We start from the raw sequence: 15,829 nt of genomic DNA on the forward strand, positions 1-15,829 counted from the left end.
TCCTGAATGTCACCGGTATCCAGAAGAAGAGGGAGGGGCAGCGGATGCCCGACCAACGCCGGAAAGAGGAGAAAACACCGAGGCGAGACAGCGGAAAGCAAGAAGTGAGATATAACATTCGATTTACTTTTACAAAACATCCGATTTACTTTTACAATATCTAGGTGCAACACTTGCAACATACGTTCGAAGATAGATAAAATATTTGAAACATACATCTAAAACACTTGCGAAAACACATAAAAAGCACTTGAAAAACATTGTAAAACATACGCAACATCAAGATAAAACACTTGCAACATATGTGTGAAACATATGCAACATCCAAAGAAACGCACTTGCAACATACGTCTGGAAAAACAGATGAAACGTTTGGAACAAACGCTTGCTACATACGCGTACAATCATTGCAACATATACAACATCTCGATCTACTTTTGCAACATCTACATAAACACAAACATCTGAAACACTTAAAATATACACTTGCAACATATCAGGCGCGACACTCGTGGGTGGCGACCACCATGTCTAGCGAGCCTCGAGGTAGCCACGAAGTGCGGCACAACCACGCCGCCCTTGCCGTCTCTAGCTACAGGAGAGGTGATGAGGAGGACACCAGCACCGGACATCGACAATGGCCATGTTCACTTCTCTTATAATTCGTCTTTTTCAGATTGTTTTTTTCAGTTGGAACATTGTTTTTCTCTCACAACAAATTAACGGGAACAGTGTTTCGACTTGTTTTTTCAGCGAAACGAACGAGGCCAATGAGGCGGCGGATGTGCGGGAGAGGGACCTTGTACTGGTACCCAGAGCGAAAGCCATCAAAAGGTATGAGCAACACCACGGACTTGGGGAAGCTTCAAGAGCGGCCGTGTGGTAGCAGACGCCATGGTCACGACGATAAGGGACGGGTGGAGCAGGACAAAGGTCAGTGGCAACGGCGAGGGCCACAGTGACGATGAGTAAGATGTGAGGGCGAATGAGGACTGGGATGCGGCGGAGGAGAGAAGAGTGGCAGTGGGCCGCGCCCAGTCGTCAAACGCTAGGGTCCGGACCTTGATCGAGTGGGTTGGAGACGCCATCCACAGAAGATGTTTCGACTACGAGACTTCGGGAGTGTGGAAGTGAACTGGCAGCGTCTGCACCGTGCAGCATTACCGAGGTAAACCTGGGAGGGGATGGTGAACAACGACAGCCTATAAAATAGGACTTATTTAAAAAACTGTGCTGGTCGGGCCGGGCCGGGGATGCACTGCAGTCTGCACTGCACCCATGCACGTGGCGCCAAAGCGGCCAAAAATATCTACTCCTACTCGGCTACTCCGGTAGGGGCTCACGCTCAGCAGGGGGCAGCACAGCAGCAGCAGGCCAGCAGCGGAAGCAGGCGAGCCGCGTGAGGCGTGGTGACCCCGCAACGGCGCAACCTGCCTGCCGTGCTCTCTCCGGTCTCGTCGCGGCATAAATGCAGAGGCGACGGGTTGGTTGGCGCCATAAATTACTCGCCAACACCGCTCGACCTACCCGTCCTCCTAGCTCATCCGCGCCTGCCCCTCCCTCCCCCTTTCCCTTTGCTTGCATCAGAGCAGCTGCTGCCTGCGTCGTGGCCACCTCAATTCCCTCGCTCGTCGTCCGATCCGTTCGCCACCTCGTCCAACTTCCTCTCCCTTCCCACCACCTCTTCAACCGTACCGTCGTCGTCTAGCGGACTAGCGGAGATTGCTACGACCAGATCGGAGAGCTAGCTCAGCCCAACCCAGGAGCGGGAAGAAGAAGAGAAGAAGAAGCGAAGCGGCAGGTGAGGTGGTGGTTGCTGCCGGCGCGCGGCTAGCGAACTTAAGCTACCTGCTAGGCCATGGATCCGTCGGGCGGCGCGTTCCTGCCGCAGCTGCAGCAAGGGAGCTCCTCCTTCCCGCGGTCCTCCAGCAACACGTCGCTCGCCAGGAGCGGCAGCGGTGGCGCCGGGCGCGGGAGGGGCGGCACCAGGGGCAGGAAGATGATGCGCAGGGTCTGCCGCGGCGTCATCACCTTCATCTTTGCCATCGGTACGTACGACGTCGTCCGAACCAACCCCCACCCCCACGCGCTTTCGCCTTTCGTTCCTGCTTATCCTTTTCTCCCCTGCCTCTTCCTTGCTCATCCTCCTCCGATCCGTATCTGCTCTGCTCTGCTCTTGTAAAATTGCATTTGCGGTGTGGCCGATTTGGGCGCGGCGCGTGCGAATTGCATGCGATGCGAATCTTGTTTACGTTTCTGCAGAAGGTTTCCCTTTCTTTCTTCTTTGGTTTCTGTTCCCATCCGCCAGCCTGATTCACTGCACAAAATGGGGCTTTTTTTTAATCAAAGTTCATGATTATGGGCCTCTAAAGTTTTCACTTGATTCTGCTTGTTTTTTTTCCTTTCAATCCTAACAATTTTCTTCATGGTTTGGCTCTGTTTCAGCTTTCAAGTGTTTTGTACATCATAGGATTATTAATCGGTTGCAATTGCTCAAAGCTCACAACTTTCGAGTGTTTGTATTGTACTAACTCTGATGCCTGATCCCTGAAACAAGAAATACAGAATCAACCTTGTCTAACTGAAACATATTTGTTGAGCTATCTATGTTCTTCCCCACCACTAAAGCTACCAGATTTTTTGGGCTAGCTGCAACATAAGATTTGATGGCTTCAATTTTTAAGTTCAATTTGGCAAGCGATCTTTCTCTTTACTTTCTTTTTGTTTCTTTGTTTTAAGGAAAACGCTCTCTCTCTCTCTCTCTTTATGTATCAACTTCACTTTTGTTAAGCAAGACAAATATCTTTGCATGTCTGATGCTGCAAACTACTAATCTGAAAAGGCGCTGGGTGCATGTATGCATGCAGCTGGGCTGTTCCTGGGGGCGGTGACCGGCGGTCTGATCGGGCTGGCGACGGAGAGCGGGCTGTTCCGCGGCACCGGGATCGGCGCCATCACCGGCGCGCTCGTCTCCATCGAGGTCGTCGACTCCTCCATCCGGCTCTGGCAGGCGCGCCGCTCCGGGATCTGGAGCATCCTCTACGTGGTAAGGATAAGCACTCACCATTCACCACTAAGCACTACTGCAGATCAGGATCAGCACTGGTGATGACAGTTTCATTTGAAGATCAGATAATGCTTGCTGTGCCATGGCCCAGCAGTAGCTGGGAGTAGGACAACAACTCGCGACTGCATACCTGACTTGCTTTCTTGCGTGGACTTGCTTGCTTCTGTCTGCAATCTGCATGTCGGCTAGCTTCTGTTGCTGATCAGTCAGTTAGTTAGTAGTAGTTTATAAGCATATGCATGGATCATTAGATATTTTAAGGCTTTGTGTTTCTTTCACACAGTGCTTATAATGACGTATTCAATCAAACCTGCAACTCAGCCAAGACCCATTTGGACAGTTTCCTCCTCAACAAAGAACAATTCCTGCCTGCAATTAAAATCCTTGTGGAAAATTTGTCTTGACTGAGCATTTCCTACCTTACCAGCTACTAGTTAGTATTAGTAAATAGCCGAATAGGATAGTTGCAAGGCAGTCTCTGGCTCTCTGCATCATCTTTTTTTGTAGCATATATACAAATGACGTGAACATGCTCGAGACGACGGCGTCTCTGAAGTCTGAACTTGAACATGCTCTGAGATGAGAAAGCGTTTCTCATCTCTGAACTGAACTTCAATCTGTTCAGTTGTGCTGCTGCTGAATTTTCTCGTGTCTTCACTAACGGCCGCAAATGTGAACGGTTGCAATGCAGCTGAACGTGATCTACAGCCTCCTGACCGGCAGGCTGGTGCGGGAGAAGGTCGACCCGGCGGTGCAGAGGGTGGTCCGGAGCCAGGTCTGTTGTTGATCCATGTCGAACATTCATGCATGCATGCATCTTGTGCTTCTCTGAACCTGCAGTGCAGCTATGCACGCAACGCTCGGGTTCGTTCGTTCCATTCCACGCCTGACGAGCTAGGTGCCTTGCCATTATTTGCAGATGAACGCGGTGGACTCGTCGCCGTTCAGGGAGTCGCCGGACCTGTTCGAGGTGGAGGCCACCAACGGCATGCCACGGGCGTCCATCGACAAGCTCCCGGAGTCGTGGATCACGGAGGATTACAGGCGCGACGCCGTCGGCGACCTCTCCGGCTGCTCGGTCTGTCTCCAGGTCCGGATCGATCTTTATTTGACGTCCGTTTCAGACATAAATCGCTGCTCACTAGGAGTGGCGTAGAAACAGGTTTCTGAAAATCTGGATGCTGTTCGTTCGTGAATGGGTGCAGGATTTCCAGGTCGGGGAGAAGGTGCGGAGCCTGCCGGACTGCTGGCACGTGTTCCACGTGCCGTGCATCGACGGCTGGCTCATCAAGCACGGCTCCTGCCCGCTCTGCAGGAGGAAGCTCTAGACCGTACGCCATGGATGCGTTCTCGCCAGATGATGTGCCCCCGCCCCCGCCGTCGCTACTAGGATCGGAGGAGGTTGGAGCTGGAGGAGGAAGAAGAGACTGACATCTATAGAACCCTTAATTTATAGAGAGCTTTTGGTTTTCTGCTTTGCTGCTGCCGCTGCTTGTACGTGTCCTACTACGTACGTACCTTTTGCATCTTTTTTGATCCTCGCCATGATCTTCCTCTACCATGCATCGATCACCTCTCGGTTCGGTTCCTTCTATCCTGAAGATCTCATGTAATATACCCTGGACCGGCTTGTGCTTCGATCCATTCCATGCATCTCCGGACTGTGATCTGGTGTAATATATAAAAACTAGTATGTATATCATCGCACTTTGGACATGCATGATGATTGCCGTTGCTGTACGCCTGGCTGTTCCAGTTTCTTCAGAGTTTCTTCAGAGACGAATGAACTCCAACGGTTAAATTCTTGAAAACACAGCCACGATAAATTCTTGGACTCGGTCAGATTATAACTGCTCGGCCGGAGCTACCGATAGATTTCGCAGTAACTGCAAGTGACCAACGCCATGATCGGGCCTGTTCGTCGTGTGTTCGTATCACTGGCGATTGTACGCCGACCGCCGACAGAGGTCGCCGGCCGGGCGGCCGGGGATTGGATTGGATTGGTTAGGTACGTAGGTTAGGTCAGATGATTCATGGCGTCGAATAGTCACCGTGTCCGGCTGCCACTGCGCATATGTGATGCATGCGTCTGCGTCGGCGACAGCGAGAGCCATGGCAATAAATACGGATCTCGATCATCTGACAAGGTGCACATCAGTACTCCTATCAATATATAGCGGTGCGCTCAAAACAAGATTAGCCCTTGTTTAGGCTGTGTTTAGTCGTAGGAATTTGGATTTTGGGTTACCGTAGCACGTTCGCTTTTATTTGGTAAATAGTGTTCAAACATGGACTAATTAGGCTCAAAACGTTCGTCTCGCAATTTCCCACCAAACTATGTAATTAGTTTTTCTTTTCGTCTACATTTAATGTTCCATGCACGGGCCGCAAATATTCGATGTGACAGGTACTGTAGCAACTTTTTGGAAGTTGGGGTGGAACTAAACAAGGACTTAGGCCCTGTTTGGTTCCGACCTCCTAAAACTTTAGTTCCTAAAAGTTTTAGGCAGCCTTCTAAAAACCTCCTAAAAGAGTGTTTGGTTGCACCTCCTAAAACTGACTAAAAGCAGTAAATGTTGTTGAACAAAGACACTTTTACCCTTTTTTAGGAGAGAGAGAGGGAGGGTGCAATAAATGAAGGGTAGTGGGGGTGTCTAGGAAGGACTTTAGGAGGTTTTAGGAGGGGGTGGAGCTCCTAAAGAAAAACCAGCCTCCTAAAACTTTTAGGAGGTTTTAGGAGGGGGTGTTTGGTTCTTTAGACAGATTCTATCCAGATTTTAGCTCCTAAAGCTTTTAGGAGGGGTAACCAAACAGAGCCTTAGTTCCACCCTAACTTCCAAAAAGTTGGTACAGTACCTGTCACATCGAATGTTTGCGGCCCGTGCATGGAGCATTAAATGTAGACGAAAAAAAAACTAATTGCACAGTTTGGTGGAAAATTGCGAGACGAACGTTTTGAGCCTAATTAGTTCATGTTTAAACACTATTTGAAAATAAAAACGAACGTGCTACGGTAGCCCCAAAATCCAAATTCCAACCACTAAACAGCCAGAGCTGCTGCTGCCCCAGATCGGAGTGGCCAGACAGACAGGCTATGGATCGGCAAACGTCAGTACCTGCACCAGTCGTTGCCATGTGCCAAGCCATGCATGCGATGCAGCGAGAGCGAGAGAGAGACACGGAGGCATGGAATTGAAAGGTGGGACGAACATGGGCGTCGTCGTGGTTTTCACGGTGGGTGAGAAGATCAATGCGTTCCGCACAACAACACAACCCACGAGACCCAGCTTCAGTTTCGAATGGTATCCATATCAATGAGCCCCTGTAGGGGATATTTGGTTGATAGTCAAATTTTGTCACACTTCACCTTAGTCAAGTTTGATCAAGTTAGCAAGTATTTGGCTCACAACTAAACTCAAGTATATTTTTTTAGCGGAAGGCTCAGCGCCGCCTAAGTTTGATCAAGTTAGCAAGTATTTGGCTCACAACTAAGCTTAAGTATATTTTTTTTAGCGGAAGGTCTGGCGCCCGGACATCCGGACGGGATGTCGTGTCCGAACGTGGCTCCCATATCTACGTCCCGCATCCCGCCCATCACGGGGAAACCCGCGTTCGCATCCTGCCCAACGCCCCGCGTCTGCATCCCACCCAGCGCTAGCGCCCACGTCCGTCGCAAGACCCGCGTCCCCGTACCCACCCTGCACCCGCACAGGGGAAATCCACATGGGTTGACCCACGGCTGCGCCCCAGCAACAGCGACAGGCGACTGTGGTAAGCCGCCGCCCGCCAGCCATCGACGTCGTGCAACACCCCGATCTACTTTTAAAACATCCAGATGAAACATTTGCAACATACGTCTAAAACAGATGAAACATGCATGTATATGCATAGCAACATATGCAACTTCCAGATCTACTTTTGCAACGTCTAGATGAAACATTTGCAACATAAATATGAAACATATGAAACACTTAAAATATACGCTTGAAACATGCGGGCAGAGCCATAGCAACATTGAAGGCATCTAAATGGAACACTTAGACACAAACGTCTCAAACACCTGAAACACTTGAAACATAGGATTGCAACATACGTACATTGTAATTGCAACATATGCAACATCGTAGATCTACTTTTGCAACACCCTGATGAAACACGAAACATAAGTCTGAAACGCCTGAAACACTTGAAACACAGCGTCGCTGGCGACCACGGCCTACATGGTGGGGAACTGCGGTAGCCAGCAAACTCGAGTCCGGGGGGCGTCGAGAGTTGCCCCTTCCTGCCGCGGTATCTTCGGCTGGCCGCGGTGCACACCATGGCCGTGAGGGCGCGAGGTGGATAGGGGCGCGGCGTGGCGCGGTTCGTGGAGGAGTGCGATATGGGGGTCGGGTGTGGCGCACCCACACTGGAGAAGGCCGCCGGGCTGGAGAAGGCAAGCTAGAGAAGGTCGCCGGGCTGGAGAAGGTGCGAAGTGGATGGGGGCGGCGGTCGCATGCGCGCGGTGGGTGAGCGACGAACGCATGCCTACGGCGGGCGAGCAGTGGGCGCATGCGTGCGGCGGTGGGGAAAGGAAAATGTCGTTGTCTTTTTTTTTCCGAGAAACCGTGAAATACTTAAGTGGAGCGGAGCAGGCCGGTTGGGCCTGATGGCTGCGCAGGCCCGAAAACAGGGAAGTCCGGACGGATATGCCTGGACAGACATTCCGTTTTTTTAGACTTTACATCTCATAGAAGTGTGGCAAGATTCTTTAGACATGATAAAATGTGGCATCAAATTTTCTAACCACATTTTTTGTAACTTGTCACAGTTAACTAAAGTTAGTTATGACAAATTACGGCTAGGAACCAAATAACCCGTAGCCTTCAGTTTCACTATCTATCGCCCTGTTCGCTTGGCTTATAAGCCATACTTTTTCAGCCAACGAACAATATTTCTCTCTCACAACAAATCAGCCAATAGTACTTCTCATCATCAGTCCTAAAAAGAATCTAACTCTAGGTCTACTCAAAGTAAAAATTATTTTAAACTTAACTAAATCTATAAAAAAATATTATTAACATGTTGAAATAGATATATCTAAAAAGAATACAAAAGATGTAATTCTGGGCCTGGTCAAAGTTAAATTATTTTAAATTTAACTAAATTTATATAAAGAAATATCAACATAAATGACTCCACATAAATATACTATAAAAATATATTAAATATATTTCATGGCGATCCATCCTAAGAAAAAACCTACAAATGATACCATTCTAGGCCTGGTCAAAGTCAAACTATTTTGGTCGAAGTCAAATTATTTTAAATTTGATTAAGCTTATAGAAAATATTATCAACATGAATGACTCCAAACAGGTATGCTATAAAAATATACTAATACTCTTTTAGTATGATAAATATTAGTATATTTTTATAGAATTTAGTTAAATTTCAAAGTATTTGATATAACACTATTAGAATTGCATGCTTTATGAGGAGGGACAGGGAGTATAAGTACATACTAGGAACAGTCAAATCAGCAAAACTGGGAACAACTGATAATAGTGAGACGAAATCAGTGATTTCACTTTACCAGCGGTCAATTAACAACAGTAGATGCAGTAGCAGTCAAAAACAGTACATACACATACAAAACATACATACACCTCACAGCATCAGTAAAATAAGTTACTCCTCCTTTTGGCTTATTATTATTTGATATGTATATATGCACTAGGGTTAATTCCAGCACTGGAAGACATATTACTTGCTTTTCAGGTGGAAAGGATTCGAGCTTTCCACAGAGCATCATCAGAAGAACAGCGACGAGCTATCGACTTGAGTCCACACCTTGACACCATTGAGGGCATTCAAAGACGCTGGGGAGGAGCTTCCGCGCCTCTCCTACTTCTTTTACACCAGTGAGGGGGGATGGATGATCTTGGCCGGTACAAGTACATATATAACACATTTGACACAAGGAAAGAAAACCTCCTTCAGTCAAGGGCGTAGCCTCCTCTCCACCAGGCACTTCATAGTCACGTGGGTGCAAGCGTGTTGCTGCGCAGGCCGGTGCTGGCACCACCGCCTCGCAGGGAAAGAGTGGGACCTCGGTGCGTGCTTGCCTTGCTTACGAGGCTGGAGTCAAGGAACACTACTATGACTGTTATGTCGTCGTGGAAGTGGCGGCGAACACCGCGATCGATCTTCTTGAGGTCCGAGTACCTCATCTCTCTTTTCTTGGCTGCCTCTTGCAGTGCCGCTCTTATCAGCCTCCTAGCACAGCCCTGTAAGACCAAACAGAGATGTGAAGCATTAGACGCCGCAGTTAGCAGCCAGCTACCTCCTAACATCTAAACTTATCTTCTGTTTGGCTAAGAGCAGCAGTACATGTACCAAAGTTTTCTTAGTACCACCAGTCAAGTATAGTTGATGTTTTGGACACAAATATATATTTAACTAAATGCAGGTCAAAATAGCTGTCCAAAACGTCATTTGATTTCGACCAGAGGGACTACAAAAGAAATAACTGAAAAAAGAAAACTTTTTCTGCGTTAAAGTGTTCAGTTAGGAGTTAAGAAAACCTCATTGTTTGGAGAGATTTCTAACATTTAAGCATATAAGTCCATGATGCTAGGCTCCTGAGAGCTATAGGTCCAACTCTCTGTCAATCTGACAATCACAATTCTACAGCAGTGGTTCTGTTCTCTACCTTGCCTGAACTGCATTATTATTTGCCAATAATTTGACCCTTCTATTTTGTTTACACGTATTTCGAAACAAACACGATGGTCCACATGCACAGTACCCAAGGGTTATTATATTTCTGTTACTATGAAATCAATGATATTTGCAAAAGATATTCGCCTTTTCTAAAGGATGCAACTTTTTGTGTAGCAACAGTCAGCTATCAGTAGGCAAATTCATCATATTATCTTAATCACATAGTCCATGCCCCATCAACAGAAGCTTGTAGTGAGTATCCAAAGAAATATGAAATACAACAGGGGGGAAAGACTAACTTACACTGCAGGGGCTACTGTGAACAATATCAACAGCCTCTTGGTTGGTTAAGTGCTCCCAAAGTCCATCAGATGCAAATATGAGAAACTGGTCGTGTGGTTGTAGTGGTTGCACACTGATTGATGGTTCTGAACTTAGTATTGGCTTGTTAAAAGGTTCACGGAGGCGGAATTTTACATATAGGGGTTCCCTGTTGAACTCTTGCTTTTTGAGATAAGCATCACCAATTGATCTACAAACCTGCAATGTACGATAGAGAAAACTCAATAATAATTGATATACATGTGAAAACTTAGGAAGTATTGCCAAATTTGCTAGTTGTCACTAATATAATAAAAAAAATCACAAACTTAACATCTTAGCATAGCAAGTCCTTCAACAGGCACTTAAACCATTAACAGATTGGGTATAGTAACCACCTATACAAACAAGCCTGAAGTTGAAGGGTAAGGGGGGCTTGTTTATTTTCAGTAATAGAAAGTTAAGCTGATTGACGAATTTAACATGACATTCACCAAATACTCCCTCCGGTCCATTTTATCTGGCGCACACGCATATCAAGATTCAAACTTTAAAAACTTTGACCAATAATTAGGCTAATAATTTTTAATTATTATAATACAAGCTTTATATGATTAGATTTGTAAGGAATTATACTATCCAATGATTATAAGTTTATAAACATAAATAATATAATATAAAGCAAATGAATGGTCAAAGTATAATCTAGGAGACCGTGTCATTCTAACTTGCGCTAGATAAAATGGACCGGAGGGACCAAGACTTTAGCAGTAATAGTAACTAATGAGAAAGAGCTTAATGCTATTATATGCTTCAGGCACTAACAATTGATACGGAAAAAACAAAACCCCACACACATCCAATACTAAAGCTCCCTGCATAAGAGAAATATGAATGGTGCCAACAATTAATCATAACACAAAGTGAGTAAGAATATTTCTGTTGTACTTCAAACAGCACCTACGAACCACTTTTTTTTTCATCCAAAGACCTACACGACTGGTGTCATTTAGTAACAGCATTAATGGATAGTTCAAGACGACCAAATATCAGGCTTGGCACAGCTCCAGACCCGAGATGGCGAGATTCATGCAGGATTTGGAATTTGTAGAACAAAATAAAGTGGTTTCAACATATGTGTTCAATCTAAAATAATAACAAAATTGCTCAACTAAATACTCTCAACATGTCCACAGCTCCAGTTCCAAGACTTTCTGGAGCTAGCGATGACCAGTTCCAAAAAATTCTTGGAGCTGGGGCTGTACCAAAGAAGGTTTGAGATGATAATTCTAACAAAATCTGAACCCAACAAATTGGTTCTCAGATACAGAATACACACCTGAATTAATCCTTTTACACGCCAAACATTGTGCTTGAGAACAACAACGTGCCTATCTTCTGGGTGCATTGACTGAAGTTCTTTTCTCACTGACTCAATACTTACATTATGCTCTGCTGACAGTTGGACAGCCAAAACTTCTCCAGTGGCCTTGACATGTCTTCCTAAAACAACACGGGAATCCCCAACATTGGCAACATAAAGCATGCCACCACAAATTACACTGACCAGGCAGCATGAGCCGACAGCCGCTATCTGAGGCTTTACAGGCCATTGTTTGGTAACAACAGAGAAGAATCCATCTTCTGTAGCTTCATACGCCTTCTTCAGTACATCAGCAGACATTGTATTCTGCTCAGATGCAAACCCTAAATACAAGCCATGAAAGATTGGATTGATCACTGGATTGCTCCTTTAAGTGTAAACTGAAAGCCAAATGCAGATATAGTACTAAGAAATGGGAATAATGCTACTGTGCAGTATTAAAAGGTTAGCAAGTTACTTTTCAGATTCTGGAAGAGATGATCATTGATATAGCAAGCCGTCTCTGGACCACCATGTCCATCGTAAACGCCAACGAAAGTGCCATATGGTCCAGAATCTAGAAAACTCAGTGGGCCCGACTCGATCTGACACTGGTCCTCAAGTAAGTTATTGGCCTGAACAACAGCCATGGAGAACTCCCCATTGACATGCTGCCCAGCATCCTTGTACCATAGAAGTCCATCCTGCCTACCGGTAACATCTGAGCCTGTTCGGGCATGCCGGTTCGATGACGGTCGCCAGCACGCCCGTAACAAGTTCATCAATGTCACTAGCATCCCTCATCAGTCATCTCTTGCACATACGCCTTCGAGCCCGCTTCATCTGTAGTACAAGAAAACCACAGTTGGATTTGTCAGCTCGCCAATAGTTTTCTTCCCTGTGTCCTGTAACAAAAACAACTAGAAATGAAGCAAACACAGCTGTGGCTTATGAACGTTGGTGAGAACTGAGAAGTCCATTGACTTTCGATCTGAAAGCACGATTCAATGATGAGTAGATAACGTTATTTCTTTTATTACATATCAGTTAGCAAATAACACTACAGGTATTATATCAATGTTGCCATAGCTGTTCTCTAAACCCCTTAGACCCCAGGAATCTCCTTCTTAATAGCAGTAGAGTAGAAGTGCAAATAATCATGACATGTCCTTCCCACAATTGTTCAAAGCTAGCACTGGACTTAAAAATACTGAGAATCCAATGATAAATGCAGAATTCTGTAGGACTCCTTCCACCAGATAAGCAGAAGAAACTATATCTAATCTAGGCATGTAAATGACAATCAAAGCCAATCCCCAGGAACTATAATTACGCAAAGCCTCCTCCCCTCGCCAGGTAAATTGTTAAGCTCTCTCTGGGTCCTTATCCTTATTTATTCGCGACGCGGATGAACTGCATCATCAAAGAGGAAATGAAAGATAAAATTGGACACCGCAATTCACACATTAATTTCGCCGAAAAGCCTCCACCCCTCCTCCTCTGAAACGCTTACGCGCTTCCCGCACATGACAGGCACCCACCCCGTCAATTGGAGAAACAAGACGTGATTTTCCTTAGCCCACGAACGAAAAAACACAAAATTGGAACGATACCACGGCACGCAAGCACCGAACGGCGAACACTAATAGGACAAACCCGCGGATTCCGATCAGGACGGTGCCTGTCACCGATCCTGGGGGCTGGGGCACGCGGCTCCAACCTCGAAGAGGGGGGGGCAGCGGGAGGGAGGAGGGGGAAAATCGCACCTTTGCGTGGGCGGGGCGCCCAATTGGCGGGCTCGAATTGGGATTCAGCGAGTAGGGGCGAGGGGCCTCGATCAGGTCGCTCGATTTGGGCGTCGCCACGCTGCTGCTGCTCCTCTCCTTCTGGTCTGGACGAAGGGGGAGAGAGAAAATAGCAGAGGAAAAGGGGAAAAGTAACCGGAGCAGCCGTGAAACGGGTCGGGTGGCGCGCTCTCGCCTGGCCCGGCCCGACCCGACCCAACCCACACGAGGCGACGCGGTGAAATGATGAAGGTGGGGGAGCACGGGAGGGGAAGCTTGGGTGGGGCGCGCGAGCGCGACCGGCTGAAGTCGGGGACGACGGTCGGCGACGGTGAGCAGAAGCGGCGGCGGCGAGGGGATCACCGGCGGACGGCGGTGGGGATCCGCGGCGGCGAGTGGCGCGAAGCGAGGGCGTGGTGTGGGCCGTTGCAACAGACACGCTAGATGATGACGTGTGGTGTGGGTAGACAAGTAAAAAAAAAAAGAGCAGAGGAATTTGAGAGCAACACCCCCCTGGGTAAAATCCTAATTTCATATTAGCCCCTGTCAAAACCTCCCTGCTGAAAAATATCAGGCCTGACCAAATTCACTGCCCATTTCGTTCGTTCGTCCGCGTCCCCGTTCGTTCAGAATATAAAATTTGTCAGAATCGATGTCGAATTCACCTCGCAAAACCGCCAGAAGATTCTTCCCCAGTCTCGATTTTATCTCTGACGACACTGAAATTAAAGAAAGAGAGCAAGAAATCGTTATGTGAATGCCGTCTGCAGCCTATTCGTTGGGTCATAAACGATCGTAAATTTTCAGCTAGAACAGTATTTTTCTCTCATATCAAATCAGTCAGCAGTAATAATCCACGACGATCGTATCAGCACCAGCCGAACAGGCTGCTGATCTGTCAATGCGTTCACATGTGGATGCAGTTAGTTTTAGAGCGTAAAATTTAGGGGTGTCACATGGAGGTATCGTATGAGATGTTCGGATACTAATAAAAAAACAAATTACAGAATCCGTTCGTAAACCGCGAGATGAATTTACTAAGCTCAATTAATCCGTCATTAGCGTATATGTTACTGTAGCACTTTATTATCAAATTATAGTCTAATTAGGTTTGAAAGATTCATCTCGCAAAGTTGTCACAAGCTGTACAATTAGTTATTTTTTTAGTTTATATTTAATACTTTATACATGTGTTCAAATATTCGATGGAATAGGGTGTAAATTTTTAGGAGAAACTAAAATCCTTAGTTGGTCACGCTTGGGAGATGACTGATGATGGCTCTGCCTGCCCTGGCAGCGGCAGCTGCTTCACCTACCTGTCCACCAAGGTCGTCATCGGCATCTGCTGCCCGCTCCGTCGAAAAGCCACGAGCTTGCCAAAGATCACGGTCACGTTTTTGACCAAATTTGTTGGCTGCAACTGATCAGGCATTCAGGCCACAGACTCTTGGACCCATATCTGACTGAATATTCATTTGTGCGGTTCCTAACTGGACAGAACTCTGAATATTTGCTTCTGAACTGTGAAAATTCAGCAGCTGGCATGAGACGACGACGGCCCGGTATGCCAACAGTGTGGTACCGCTGGTCTCCGTCTCTTTTACTCCATCTGTCGTAAATTATAAGTCATTTTGGATTTGTCTTAAGTCAAACTTATCTAATTTTATCAAAAAAATAAAAAATATATTAACACCTTATATAATTTTTAAAAATACACTGTCAAAATATAGTTTGATGTTGTAGAGATTTGCATATTTTTCTATAAATTTGATCAGGTTAAAGATGTTTGACTTAAACAGAGCTAAAACAACTGATAATTTGGGATGGATGAAGTACTTATCTCTGCCAAACACAACATAAGCATGCCGAGCTGTCAACGTCCATCTTTTTGCACTGCTTCTATATTGAAGCGTAGATAACAACGTGAAGAAAAATGCGGTGCAGGAGTATGAAGAGCCTGCACCAGTCCTTGCTTCACTGCATGGCTTTCATTCAGGCGTTCACACTGACCATGACTAGATCGTGTCAAGGCAGATGATCAGCATTGACCAATTTATTAGAGTGAGAGGGTGTTAGTACGTTCAATAATAGCCTAGCAATATAATACATATCTCATTGATTAGTGATAGAGCAAGGTGGGTGGTAAAACAAGACAATTATGTTCTCAAAACAAAATGAGATTGAGTCAGACTTCGGAGCTAAGATAGGATGTTGATCCTATTGTTGGAATATGAGTGAACTCTCACAGGTTTATAAGCTTTACAATTGAATTGGCTGGTGTATGCAGCTCAATATCTAACTCGTCACTCCAGTTATAATGAAACACGCCTCTCGCTCCTGATGCTTGACCCGTCGTGCTTTTTGTATTTGTTATTTTACCCTCTTAATGAAACACGCGTTAATGGACGGTTCTCGGGGAAAAAAAACTAAGCACAACTTTACCTAGTCCGATAATCCAGTTATAATGCAATCCAAGCACAACTTTTATGCTATGCTTAACTAAAATTGCATGCCACATCTTCGTGGTATGTTACCGTCCAACGAAATGTGTTGAATCTACACATGGTTATTCATGAATATTCTTTTCAC

The 15,829-nt window shown here is 46.1% G+C and overlaps 2 protein-coding genes across 2 annotated transcripts; one reads left to right on the top strand and one right to left on the bottom strand.

Annotated features, from left to right (window-relative positions):
• The first annotated feature begins 1,358 nt into the window (after nt 1-1,358).
• On the top strand, nt 1,359-4,815 carry LOC136521372 (NEP1-interacting protein-like 1). The gene is made up of 5 exons (XM_066515106.1): nt 1,359-2,048; nt 2,868-3,046; nt 3,759-3,842; nt 3,987-4,157; nt 4,273-4,815. The coding sequence occupies exons 1-5, from the start codon at nt 1,859-1,861 to the stop codon at nt 4,393-4,395; spliced, it is 747 nt and encodes a 248-aa protein (XP_066371203.1). The 5' UTR covers nt 1,359-1,858; the 3' UTR covers nt 4,396-4,815.
• Nucleotides 4,816-8,608: 3,793 nt separating this feature from the next.
• On the bottom strand, nt 8,609-13,662 carry LOC136520584 (probable protein phosphatase 2C 60). Its single transcript, XM_066514134.1, has 5 exons — nt 13,223-13,662; nt 11,935-12,361; nt 11,433-11,800; nt 10,076-10,312; nt 8,609-9,336 (listed from the first exon to the last, which is right to left on the bottom strand). The coding sequence occupies exons 2-5, from the start codon at nt 12,251-12,253 to the stop codon at nt 9,088-9,090; spliced, it is 1,173 nt and encodes a 390-aa protein (XP_066370231.1). The 5' UTR covers nt 12,254-12,361; nt 13,223-13,662; the 3' UTR covers nt 8,609-9,087.
• Nucleotides 13,663-15,829: the final 2,167 nt, after the last annotated feature.

Source organism: Miscanthus floridulus, chromosome 18, assembly GCF_019320115.1.
Source record: "Miscanthus floridulus cultivar M001 chromosome 18, ASM1932011v1, whole genome shotgun sequence".
Classification (NCBI taxonomy): Eukaryota; Viridiplantae; Streptophyta; class Magnoliopsida; order Poales; family Poaceae; genus Miscanthus; species Miscanthus floridulus.

What these genes read in the sequence shown, in the direction of transcription:
- LOC136521372 (XM_066515106.1), top strand. Translation starts at nt 1,859, where the DNA reads ATGGATCCGTCGGGCGGCGCGTTCCTGCCGCAGCTGCAGCAAGGGAGC. An exon ending in CACCTTCATCTTTGCCATCG is followed by an intron (nt 2,049 to 2,867) that starts GTACGTACGACG and finishes GTATGCATGCAG; the next exon opens with CTGGGCTGTTCCTGGGGGCG. An exon ending in TCTGGAGCATCCTCTACGTG is followed by an intron (nt 3,047 to 3,758) that starts GTAAGGATAAGC and finishes GTTGCAATGCAG; the next exon opens with CTGAACGTGATCTACAGCCT.
- LOC136520584 (XM_066514134.1), bottom strand. Translation starts at nt 12,253, where the DNA reads ATGCTAGTGACATTGATGAACTTGTTACGGGCGTGCTGGCGACCGTCA. An exon ending in TCTCTTCCAGAATCTGAAAA is followed by an intron (nt 11,801 to 11,934) that starts GTAACTTGCTAA and finishes GCTTGTATTTAG; the next exon opens with GGTTTGCATCTGAGCAGAAT. An exon ending in GTGTAAAAGGATTAATTCAG is followed by an intron (nt 10,313 to 11,432) that starts GTGTGTATTCTG and finishes CGTACATTGCAG; the next exon opens with GTTTGTAGATCAATTGGTGA.